The 12,219-nt window shown below is 41.1% G+C and overlaps 1 protein-coding gene across 2 annotated transcripts in view; it reads right to left on the bottom strand.

Moving 5' to 3' along the window:
• Positions 1–12,219, bottom strand: part of atp2a3 (ATPase sarcoplasmic/endoplasmic reticulum Ca2+ transporting 3) — a 70,098-nt gene that overhangs the window by 35,839 nt on the left and 22,040 nt on the right. For both annotated transcript variants that reach the window (XM_058383894.1, XM_058383892.1), the window contains exons 4-6: positions 11,904–11,986; positions 1,852–1,956; positions 983–1,121 (exon numbers count right to left, since the gene is read on the bottom strand). In XM_058383894.1, the coding sequence (XP_058239877.1) occupies positions 983–1,121; positions 1,852–1,956; positions 11,904–11,986 (327 nt within the window). The remainder of the gene's footprint in view (positions 1–982; positions 1,122–1,851; positions 1,957–11,903; positions 11,987–12,219) is intronic.

Here is a 12,219-nt window from a genome sequence, read left to right as displayed (position 1 = left end):
CCTTTGGAGTGCCAGATGAGACGTCCGAGTGTCCCATTGTGTAATATAACCATCCTGTACACGGTGTCCATTCACTCCGAAGCACACTGTTTTCTCTCGGCTTTTTTTCCCCCCAGCTCCATTCAGCAGGCCACTGTTGTTGCTATGAATGAGAGCCAGAAACCCTGCAGGATCTCTCTCTCTCTCCCTCATCCTCATCCTCTTCCCCCCTCCCGAGGTTGGATTCATTCTGTCTCCCCTGTTCTCTCCTCTCCTCTCCTCGCCCACGCAAACTGAACATCATTAGCAAGTCAGGATTACAGGAACAGACACTGATTATTTTAATGACAAGATCTAATATACAGGATTTGTGTGCATGTGCTAGCGCATGTTGTGTGTGCATACAAGGTTCTGTACCGAAACTGACAACAGGTCTATTTTTATAGAAGGGAGTCTTACTATGTTTTGAACCATGAGGTGTGTGTGTGTGAGAGAGAGAGAGAGAGAGAGAGAGAGAGAGAGAGAGAGAAAATAGGGGCTTTTTCTGGAGCCTGGGTGGCAAACAGCTTGTGGCATCCAGGTGGTGCCACTGTGGTGGTTGTTAGGTAGTGACCATATGGGAAAACAGGAGGGTGAAGGCTGGACACTCTCTCTCTCTTTCTCACACACACACACACACACACACACACGTCTTTACTCTCCTTGTGAGGACCTTCCACTGCCATAATAAATCAACTAACCTAATAATTGCTAAGTGACACCTAAATCTATTTCATTTAAAGAGAAAAGTTTCCTAGCCAAAGTTTTCTGCATGGTAACCAAGGTCAGAACAATTTTTTGGGGGGGGGAGCACAACCCATCATTATTATATTTGCATGCCTCTGAATAATATCACTTAAAATCTAATGGCGAGTTTCAAAATGAAGGAAAACAAAGCCCTTTTTTTCAGGCATTCTTGGCTGTAAAAAAACATGAGAGCCCCTTGCTCGAAATCGATGCTTACTTGCCACCTCCACAATGTCTCCTGGCACAATATCCCGAGCCTTGATTCTCTGCACGGCCTTGCGGTTCATGCGGTACACTTTACCCATCTCTGGCTCGTACTCCTTCAGAGCTTCAATGGCATTCTCCGCATTACGCTCCTGCAACGGCACACAACACACACACACAAACTTAGCCCAGCCTCAGGATGCTGATCTACACCATCAACACGTCTTGCGGTTCTGGCGTAACGTTTACATTTCGCTCGACACCTCTCACAGCATTACTCATCAGCTGCACTGTAAACACACAGGCAACAGGATAACATGGAAGAAGCTAGAATGGGAATAAACAATGCATCCATTTCAACAACATGGCACGTTTATTTATATCATACAGCACAAAAGATTTGTAATGTAATATGCTGTCAGTCAGCATATTTAAATACAGGTGCATTAATTAAAAAATGTGTGTGTGTATATCTATCTATCTATAATTTTATATATATATATAAATATATATATAGGGTTTAGGTTCTCAGTCACCTCTCGTTACGACAGACCAAGTGTCTGTGGCGCTACTGAAATTCTACACTGTGTTAAGTTCAGACTAATTAGTTTCTCGGGATATGATTTAAGATGGACCGTAGAGCTAGGAGAAAAATGACGTCCTGGTGGTGCAACAGGCTGCAGGCCGGCATCTACCTCCAGGATCAGATTTGTGCTTTGTGAAATAAAAAGCGTCTCTGGGCTGCATAATGATGCGCCTTTTCATTGTATGCTGACATTGGAGGAAAAACAGACCTTATTTATTGGGCCAGTATCTTTTGTGCTGGAGTTCGTTACAAACACACACGCTCAATTATTCATCTTCAAACACACACACACACACCTGCCAAACTCCAATGACTGCATTGGCAACCAGGATGAGCAGGATGACTATAGGCTCCACAAAGGCCGTAGTGGACTCCTCGCCTTCCTCAAACAGTGCCAGCACCTGGGGGAGAGACACACAGAACAATCCACTCATCACGATTATCCGTATCTCGTATTAACAATTCAGGCAAGTCGTCTGTTCGGTGTATCGCGTTGCAGACGAGCTCTCGTGATGGGATGCGGAATGTTCGTAGTCATCCATCCATTTCAATGACATACAATGTATTTGAAGGTACAGCAAAGAACCCCAACAAACGTATAAAGAGAGATATTCCTAAGCAGGAGAGATTGAAAAAAAAAATACATCACACTCAATAAAATGTTAAAACATTTAGGTCTGATGAAACATTTCCAGAAATCTGTAACCCAGCAATAATTTACACAGAGACGATAGACACAAGCTCACGTGAGCAAATTAAGCCCTTTAATTAAGGTGTTTGTGATTAACCCCTTAGACTGGATTAACCACTAGATTAGTGTAACTTAACCACTAGTGTTATAGATGCCCATTACATAGCAAGTGATGCCAAATTACATTATTCATATCGAGAGATATAGATAGATAGATAGATAGATAGATAGATAGATAGATAGATAGATAGATAGATAGATAGATAGAGTATATTGTAGTGCCGGCGTGAGATGACAATATAATATTGATATAAGGTCTACTATTCTAATAAACAGCATTTTGTTGCTATGTACATGTTCTTTGCAATGACAAAGTTCTATCTATCTAGCTCTCTCTCTTTCTATCTATCTATCTATCTATCTATCTATCTATCTATCTATCTATCTATCTATCCATCTATCCATCCATCCATCCATCCATCCATCCATCTCAACCGAGAAATGTCATTTTTCTGAGATGTTCATGTTCATATCTCTTCATTAAAGTTATACTATTAAAAAATTCTATTATATTTTAAAAGAACGGGCAACATGTACTATAATAACATGTAACATCGAGTTCATCTTGACTGGACAAATACAAAGTTGAACTTTAATGATCTTTAATGATGCAATGTAAAGTTTCTCTTTAACACAAAAAAATTGTTTCTTTAATGAAGTAACCTGCAGTGATGTAACATACGATGGAACTGTAATGATGTGCAAAGATTGAAATTCATCTTATCTAAGTAATATCTTAAGTTTCTCTTCAACGACATAACGTTTAAGTTCCTGTACCAAAATGTAACTTTTATTGAAACTTTTCGTTTTAATTTTTTTGTTAATGATATAAAAGGGGAACTTTTATGAAAGTACAGTTTCACATTAATAATATAACGCAAAGTTAGTGATGTAACACAAAACTGAACTTTAATGATATAAGGTAAAGTTTTAATAATATTTACTAATATATATAATACTAATATATTTTACTACTTAACTTGAAATTTAATTTTAAGCATACAAAATAAAGTTTCTTATATATATATATATATATATATATATATATATATATATATATATATATTTTGTTTTGATTTTTTTTTAACTAATAGACCTAAAAATGTTGGATCCATTCATGCTCTTTATCTTCCTATAAGCTAAGCTGTGCATTACTAATCACCAGTGTATTATTCTGCGCTCTTGGACACATTACTTATTTAATAAGAGCAATATGCCGTGCTCTCATGCCATGAAAGTATACTTTCAATAGCAATATCACTGTACTTAATGTGGTCTCTGTATCAATGCCAAAGTTTGGTTTGATGATGAATGAATATATATATAAATATATATTATACAGCTGCTCTGAAGGACTGCGATGTCCACACCTACAGCCAATATGCTTTGACTTCCTACTGAGCTACTATCAACACATGGTACCCGTGGACAGTGTACTCAGGTGCTGCGAGACGCAATAAAAGCCTGTTCATTTCACACCTCCACAAATACGGCACACCTCCCAGCCCAGGAAACGGGAAAAGCTGTCGTCTGCGAAAACCCCGCTACATCCCGACTGACTAACGGAGGGTAAAAGTAGCTGTGAGGATATGCTCTAATACGGGAAGTATGTACCAGTTTGAATCGCCACTTTGTAAGCGTGTTCTGACAGTGAGGGAAGTCTCAACACTATAGTTAGCTCATTATGGACCTTGGGGACGAACCGAACTGCTGGGCTTTTTAGAGAAAGCTCGGTGTGGTGGAGTAAAATTTGTGAATGGTGTTGAACCGCATGCGTCGATGGAGTTGTCCTTTAACTTATAAACCTGATTTGATTAGTGTCAGTAATGAAAAACCACAAGTTTGGGCACCTTTGTAATCCACCCACGGAGTGCTGAGAGTGTGAAAATGCTACACAACACATTCCGACTGTTCATTCACTTGGATAAGCTCCTTACAAGGATGTGAGAGAGTAAGCAGAGGGAGGGCGTTATTTATCAAGCCGGAGATTATTTATAAATTCAAGCGTTTACAGAAGAAAATCCCATACAGTGAGAAAAGAAAGTTTATATCCTACCCATGTGTGTACATGTATACACAGGAAAACTAACCAATCACATGATTTGCATGGATTGCTCTCGTTTTATATATGGAATGTAAAAATAACGTTACAAGATTATAATCCCTCCCTCCCACACACACACACACCCTTTTCCATTGATGCTCACCGTTATATTAAAGAAAGATATCCAACACAGAAACAGTGGAGACACCAAACGCAAATGCAGCTAGCATCTAGGACACATTAGCACTGAGATTCAGCTTGACTGGATGGCCTTTGACAAGATGACGTGTACGTCAAGCAGACTAAAGGACGGACTAGAGGACTATAGCACTGTAGCATCGTCTCTTTAAGTCAAGATGGAACATGATCTCTTTAAGCCAGGATGGATTTTTCCTTTTTAAGTTTCCTAGCTTCCCAGAGGAGTCACAATCCAAGCAGTTGTATAGCTCCACATAAAACCTTGGGAGGCAAACCGAATACCCCATGAGCTTTTCTAAAAGTGTAAACCATCTTCTCCAACCTTGAAGCCATTACAGACACAAGGTATTAATTGTAATTAAATTGTAGGGGTTTCTGTATTATTGTGCTCAAATAGCAAACACTGACTGTGTGTTTCATTCTTGGGAAAGATGTGAATAATTCTCGCTAATTATAAACCTCCTGCCAGCTCACCTGTTGAACGAGCTTCTGTAGCGGTTCAGCTATCTCTCACTATGCCGCGCTATTCTGTCCGCGTCGCTTCTCTTTACGTTTCATCCTCCTAATCTGAGTGTTTATCCACAGTGGAGTCAGAGCTCAGCCTCCCTTCACCATTTCATTACACGCTGCCTCGAAAAGGGTTCCAGAGATTTAACGTGGCTGTGAAATACGACGAGCGAGAGAAACGAAATGCGACGCACAAAAGAGGCACAAAACGCCCTAATCGCGAACGCACACTGTGCATATAAAGAGCGGCGAGGAAAGAAAAAACGAGACGGAGACAATGGGCCTGGGAATGAAGCGGAGAAGATAAAGACAAAGGGATATTGGCGAAGTGTTTGTTAGAAGAATGTGCTAAGTAGCAAAGTAAAGAAAAAAATAAAGAAGAGAGACTCGGGGCTGACTGCAGTGCAGTCTCCAGAGTGTGGAGGTTTATACACAAGCTTCTGTACTGAATACTGATGCACTTGGTCATGGAATAGATTAAATCAGTTTCAGAAGTTCTACACGAAGCCAGAGAGAACTCTTCTGTCCTCAGATACTGTAAATCTTCAGATCCTCATCTCCGCTCTTGTTTATATTGGGCTGGTGGCTAAACCTGCTTTCTATCACTTCATACTACAGGATTAATCCTAAGAGAAAGCATGGCAAGGTTCCCCAGGTAGGCCTGTGCCTGGTGACTGTTAACTGAATTACCATAGGAACCTGTTACTATTATCACAGGAACCCCTCGATACTCGTTTAAGTTAAGTCACACATATAAAATACTTTTTTCGCATATCCCCATCCTTGGGGGTTGGGGTCAGAGCACAGGATAAGCCATGATGCAAGGTAGGTTGGGGTCGCTTGCTCAAGGGCCCAACGGTGGCAGCTTGGCGGTGTTGGGGCTTGAACCCCGATCTTCCAGTCAATGACCCAGAGCCTTAACCACTTGAGCTGCCACCGTCCCGCTTTTTGACCTGGTTTACTGACAGGTAAAATACACAGGCTTACCTCATACACATCATGACTAGACATGGCTAATATCTCACCTGTAAACATCACCCATTTTAGATGTTATGGTGATGGACTATTTATGGGACGGTTGTTAGTTTGAATCCCAGGTTCACCAAGCAGCCACTGCTGGTCCCCCTAACCCTCAGTTGTATAAAATGAGATAAATCGTATTCCTCTGGATAAAGGCGTCTGCCAAATGCCAGAAAAATTGTTGCATATGTGAGCAGTTCATTTCTGCGAGCACTGAGCCACACTCATGAGACCAGTGAATAAAAGTATCTTATACTGCGTCTATTTTCCACATTAGCTGCGCGGTCCTATTCTCAGACACAAGCTCTTGGTACACTTTTGCTCACTGCTTGGTTAGTGGCACCTGGGTATTTCTCGTTTCACACAGAGCTACAAATACGGTGGCGACAATGGCACAATCACTACGTTTTGAATTATTGAGTGAGGGTAAACATGTAGAGCATGAACACAAAATTAAGCATTTACTCATTAGTTCTGGACAATCTGGATTATTATTATTATTTTCTACCAAAACACAGACAGGTGCACTGCCCATGACAGGAAGAACGTTTATTTGCAGTGGATGATTACTACATACTTTTTCCCTGGAATATGGAAATCTTAGAGATATTAAAAACCCCTATAACTGTATTTTGTACATAAGTGTAATCCAATTGTGTACAAACCAATTTGATGTACAATTGGGAGAGGGGCGAGAGAACAGGGAAAAGTTTATACTCGAGATTCTGCTTTTTTTTTTTTGTAGCATTCAACAATTAGCAGGTGAATATGATCGGGTAGAAGAGGAACATCCACCAAAGTCTCAGTCTTTACAAGCAAAGAGGGTTTTAGTGGCTCACCACTCTGTGGCAAAAGTCATGAGAGAATTGCCAAACAGTCTTTCATCATCTCCAGGGCATGTTGTTGTGAAAAGTTTCACGGAATTTGAACGGCACTGCTGTGCTACTGTGAGGAATATTAGTCGCGTGTGCTCTGGGAGTACTTCGGAAAACCGTCATCGCTTTACACGGTCCACCTCTGCATCAGGAAATGCAACTTGAAACCCTATTACACAAGGAGAAAGCCATACATCCGTACGCTGTGCTCTGGGTCTGAGCTCGTCTCAGATGGACTGAGAGACAGTAGAAACAGTAGAAGCGTGTCCTGTGGTCAGATGAGTCCAGTCTGTTTGGTCTTTATCTTGTTTCTGAGACGAATGGACGTCTCTGTGAAGTGTTATCAGTGAAAGGTGTAAAAGCCAACATCTGTCATGGTATGGGATGCTGCATCGGTGCCTAGCTTCTGTGTGGAGGTGACTTTAAAGCGAGATACAATGCCATCAAGGTGACGTCTTTTTTATTTCCTGGGAAATCCATAGTTATTTCAGCTAAATAATGCAGACAGAGTGTGTGCTTGACTCCAGTCTCCTATTGAAACATTTACAGCAGACGCCCTTATCCAGAGCGACTTACTTTTTTATATATATATATATATATATATAGATATAGATATAGATATAGATATATATATATATATATATATATATATATATATATATATATATATACACACACACACAACTGAGCAATTAAGGGTTAAGGGCCTTGCTCAAGGGCCCATCAGTGGTAGCTTGGTGGACTCAAAACCTTCTGAGCATTAGTCCAATGCCTTAACCTCCACATGTACGTCATGTGGCGCATTCGTGTAGAGACGACTCAGATAAGGACATCTATGGAGCGTTGAGCGGCTGAAGTCTTGCTCCGAAAAAGAAAAACAAAAAATCCCACTCGTAAATCCCACGTTTCTGAACTGAAGATACTAAGTGCTGTGAGTCAGTCTCCTCAGTTCCTAAACAATTAAAAGGAAAGATGATGCAACACAGTGCTAAACATGACTTTGTTGCAGGCATCAAATTCAAAATTTGTTCATATTCCCAAAACATGTTTAAGGTGCTCAGTGAAATCTTATATTCTTGTGTTTACTGCATTTTGGAAAATATCTCTGATCACGTTTCTGGAAATGGAAACAGAATATTCAAACTTTTACTGAAAACCAGTCAGAATTCGTACAGCACTAGTCAAAAGATCCACCAAACGCTTTTTATAAAACACAGCTGATCTACTTTTACTCACTAAAATGCACCTTCCTGTAAAGACCTGCTCGCTCACACTGGAGAAAGCCTCACACACCTCCAGCCAGATTTCCAATCCAGTGGAAAAAAAAATAAATAAAAAAAAATAAAGCGCCACATCATCTAAGCCACCACTTTGCCTTTCAAATACAGGAAGTGAATCTATTGTTCAGGTGACCTTCCATTCTACGCCGGGGCCGGGCTCGTCTCGGCACAAAGCCCGTCGCCTGGTTTGTTTTACCTTAATGAGATGCTGTGGTGTGTAGTCATCTACCCACACTTTCACTTTTGTTGTTGGGTCTTATTACCTGCTATAATATAAGATGGATGGAACGAATGAGAACGGAGAATAGTTCAGATTTGAACAAAGATTTGGGGAAAACCAGACACATGCGATGGTGGGGGAAAACAAAAATAGAATTTGGCCAAAATGAGGCTTTTCTGATACTCTGACTCCTCTTGTTTAAGAAACCATAAATCACTGTACACTTTAAAGCGTACTTGAGATAATTAGGGCATTTCTCGGTCTAATGTCATGTGCTTTGAAAGTGACTGTACAAGCAGCCAGGCTCGTAACATTATAATTCATCAAACACACGCTTCATTCAGACCATCATCCTATTGACTGCTTAGAGAAATTTACTCAGAAATTTGGGACACTTCTTCAGTTACTATAGTTCCCCATAAGCCCTTGGTTGCTGTTGTAGAAAGGACGTTATTTATTTACATTTACTGTCCAGTGTCACCCAAATGGGTTCCCTTCTGAGCCTGGTTCCTCTCAAGGTTTCTTCCTCATATCATCACAGGGAGTTTAATTTAAACTTTTCCTTCTCTGTTTCTATACTTCTGTAAAGCTGCTTTGAGACAATGTCCATTGTTACAAGCGCTATACAAATAAATTGAACTTGGTCACAATGGCATTTAAATCAAAAAGGGGGCAGTTGAGCTTAACATTTACAGTTCTGGGGTACAGATCAGAAGGTTGGAGGTTCAAGTCCTGGCACCACCAAGCAGCCATTGCTTAGCCCTCGAGCAAAGACCTTAAAGCTCTCTGCTCCAGTGGTGCTGTATCATGGCTGCCTCTGTGCTCTGACCCTGACTTCCAAAGCTGGGATATAATAAAGAATAAATACTGCACTGTGCTGTAATGTATATATGAAAAAACAAACTTTATCATCTAATAAATAAATCAGCTTCGAATGAGTAGGTTCCACATTCTGCCCTCTGATCTCGCCTCGCCTCCGAAGAATTCTTGTGTGATTTCTGCCTGTCGTATAAAATCGTAGAGTGTGCAGCTGATGGTGATCATTTGGGTGGCTGTAAATAATCAGGCAGGAGTTAAAGACAGCAGGACTACATCTTCAGCTCATGTTTTAGGAAGAAAAAAATAAAGCAGGCAAATTTTAAGGCACAGAGCATTTGGACTGCCCCTGTGTGCCGCTGCGCTTCATCACATCCGTGACCATTTTCTGGGAGGATAATGACACTGTGGTGGTGTTTCCACTGGCTGTTGTTTTTGCAACATGCAAAATCGTCAGGACAGCAGAATGCTAAACATTTTAATATATTCAAAAATGGCACACAAATGAGTCCGGCGAGTGGGCCAGAGTTCTCGGACTCTTTCCATCCCGTGCGCGCTTTTGTAGAATGTGCTGTGTACGAACAGGCGAAAAACATGCAAATGCGCACACACGGGCGCTTTTATGAAACGCTCGGACACGCTCCGTGGGAGGCCTTGGAGCCGTTTGCATTCGACACGTTCACTGCAGCACAGAGAGACTGATGGGAGTCTTGCAGTCTGTAGCAGCACCGAATCTGACTTTAAAAAGGTTTAAGACGACGCCACTGAAACCTTCTGGGTCATGACCGGGCCTTGTACAGCAGCGGGTGCGCATGCGTGATGCGATAATGCCAGAAACATGAGGACGACTTTCTTCTAGAAATATCCAAAGTCAGATGGAAAGTTCATAAAAAGGTACGTTCGTAAACCTGGATTAAAAAAACAGACCCCACTTCTGGGTTTAACAAGCCTGTGCTTTGGAAAAAGAGTGCAGTCGTGTTGGAGGCCAGAAGTGCACCAGAAATGAACACAACATGTAAAGACCCAAGTCCTGAACTATTGAAGAGAGACAGAACTTTGAGTCACTACACTACAGAGGTCAAATGAGTCTAAAGCATGGCTTAGATTTTAGACTTATGTACTGGCTTTACAGCATCCATCCATCCATCTGTCCAAGCTTGATCTCAGACAGCTCAACTCTGTTAGACTCGGGGGACATAAAAGCTGGAAATGTCATGAACTAACTCCTTTTCACTGCTTCTACTTCTCCTAAACTGGGGCATGTTGTGAAGACGACACTGGGAAATCTCCTCCCCTTTAAATGGATTCTTACCACTCTGCTCTTTCACTGCATGAAACCAATAGACATGTCAGATTTGTTACAGCTAAATTATATTATATTATATTATATTATATATATATATATATATATATATATATATATATATATATATATATATATATATATATATATATATATATATATATATATATATATTAGTTCCTCTGCTTCGCAGTGACTTCTGTTGTGATCAGCGGCGCGTGAAAGAGCCGCTTCAGTGTCGCGGATGCGAAGCCGGCTTAGAGAGATGGAAAAACGTCCCGGAGACTTCTACATTGCGTCCTCCATCCGTCAGTAATCTATAAGGAGCTATCATTCGGTGCCCTGCTGCACGCTCTCCATTTCAGAACTCATCCACGAGAGCATTAGTGTAATATGAAGCGCGCATTTATTATTTCGCACATTTATTGCGGCCGTTCATTTACGCTCTCTCATAACAGTGAGAGTCTAAAAAAAGCACTGAAGCTGAAAATCGGATTTGTAGCCCGTATCTGGCTGCTAAGTGAAACGCAGAGGGTAGCGCTAGCTCAGTTTTGAAGATGCTGTGCATCTGATTGGAAGGTTGTTAGCTTAAATCCCTGCTCAGTCAGAGGAAGGGGGAGGTCCTGAAAAGATGACCACACAAATTTTCTGAATTTATTCAGTGATCCTACACTCTAACCGCCACGGTCTGGGTTCCATTCCCAGCCAGGGCAGTGCAGTGGATAAGCCAGTGCTCTCTCTCAGTGCCGGCCCCAAGCATGAATAGTAGAGTAAGATTGAATCTGGACGAGCATCTGGCATAAAACCTATACGCTGATCAATGACCCACTGTGGCGGAGAATAACGAGACAAATTAAACAATTTTCCTGTCATTTTGGCTGGCTTTATGTAGTTTATACAGTTCATTTTTTTGGTTGTTATTCACGTCATATAATTGGGCAAAAGAAAGGATAGATTTTGTGGACAAATCAACATGACTCTAATAAATAATCTGCAATGTGTAATGTATAGCGATAGATCAAGCTTTTATATAATATAGAATATACAATATAGTGGCATCATTATAACGCTCTGTGTGCTTCATGTACTGACCACTGCACAATAACCGAATGCACAGGACATGGTTTAAGCAATCTTGAACTACTGATGGTATCTGGTAAGTTTATTTAGTGAAGATTAGTGTGATTGTGTAACAGACAATAGTACAGTGATCTCTGATCTCAGACCAGATCTACTAACCCTTAACTCAAGCTGCTTTTATCTATCTGCAATCTTTGGCCATTTGAGAGAGAGAGAGAGAGAGAGAGAGAGAGAATAAACAGTAAAGCACTTACGAATGACACGCAGGCAGCGAGCAGCAGAATTCTGACGAGGAGATCCTCGAACTGCTCCACCACCAGCTCCCAGAGAGACTTCCCTGCAGAAAAGCCATGCACTTTCATATTAATGCCACTTCATTTCTGCTTAAAAACACACTGCTGATCTTTTTCTTTTCTCAGTGAATGCACTGCTCTGGGACTGAACTGACACCGAAGTGACACTATAGAGCGGAACGGAGTGCGTAACAAACTAATTACGGCCTGATGAGATAGTAAGATGGAAGGTGGGGGGGGGGGGATAAGAGAGAGAGAGAGAGAGAGAAGGCAGCTA

This window comes from Hemibagrus wyckioides, linkage group LG28 (assembly GCF_019097595.1).
Source record: "Hemibagrus wyckioides isolate EC202008001 linkage group LG28, SWU_Hwy_1.0, whole genome shotgun sequence".
NCBI lineage: Eukaryota > Metazoa > Chordata > Actinopteri > Siluriformes > Bagridae > Hemibagrus > Hemibagrus wyckioides.
Note: the sequence above shows the minus strand (reverse complement) of the source record. Positions and strands in the feature narration are given on the sequence as shown.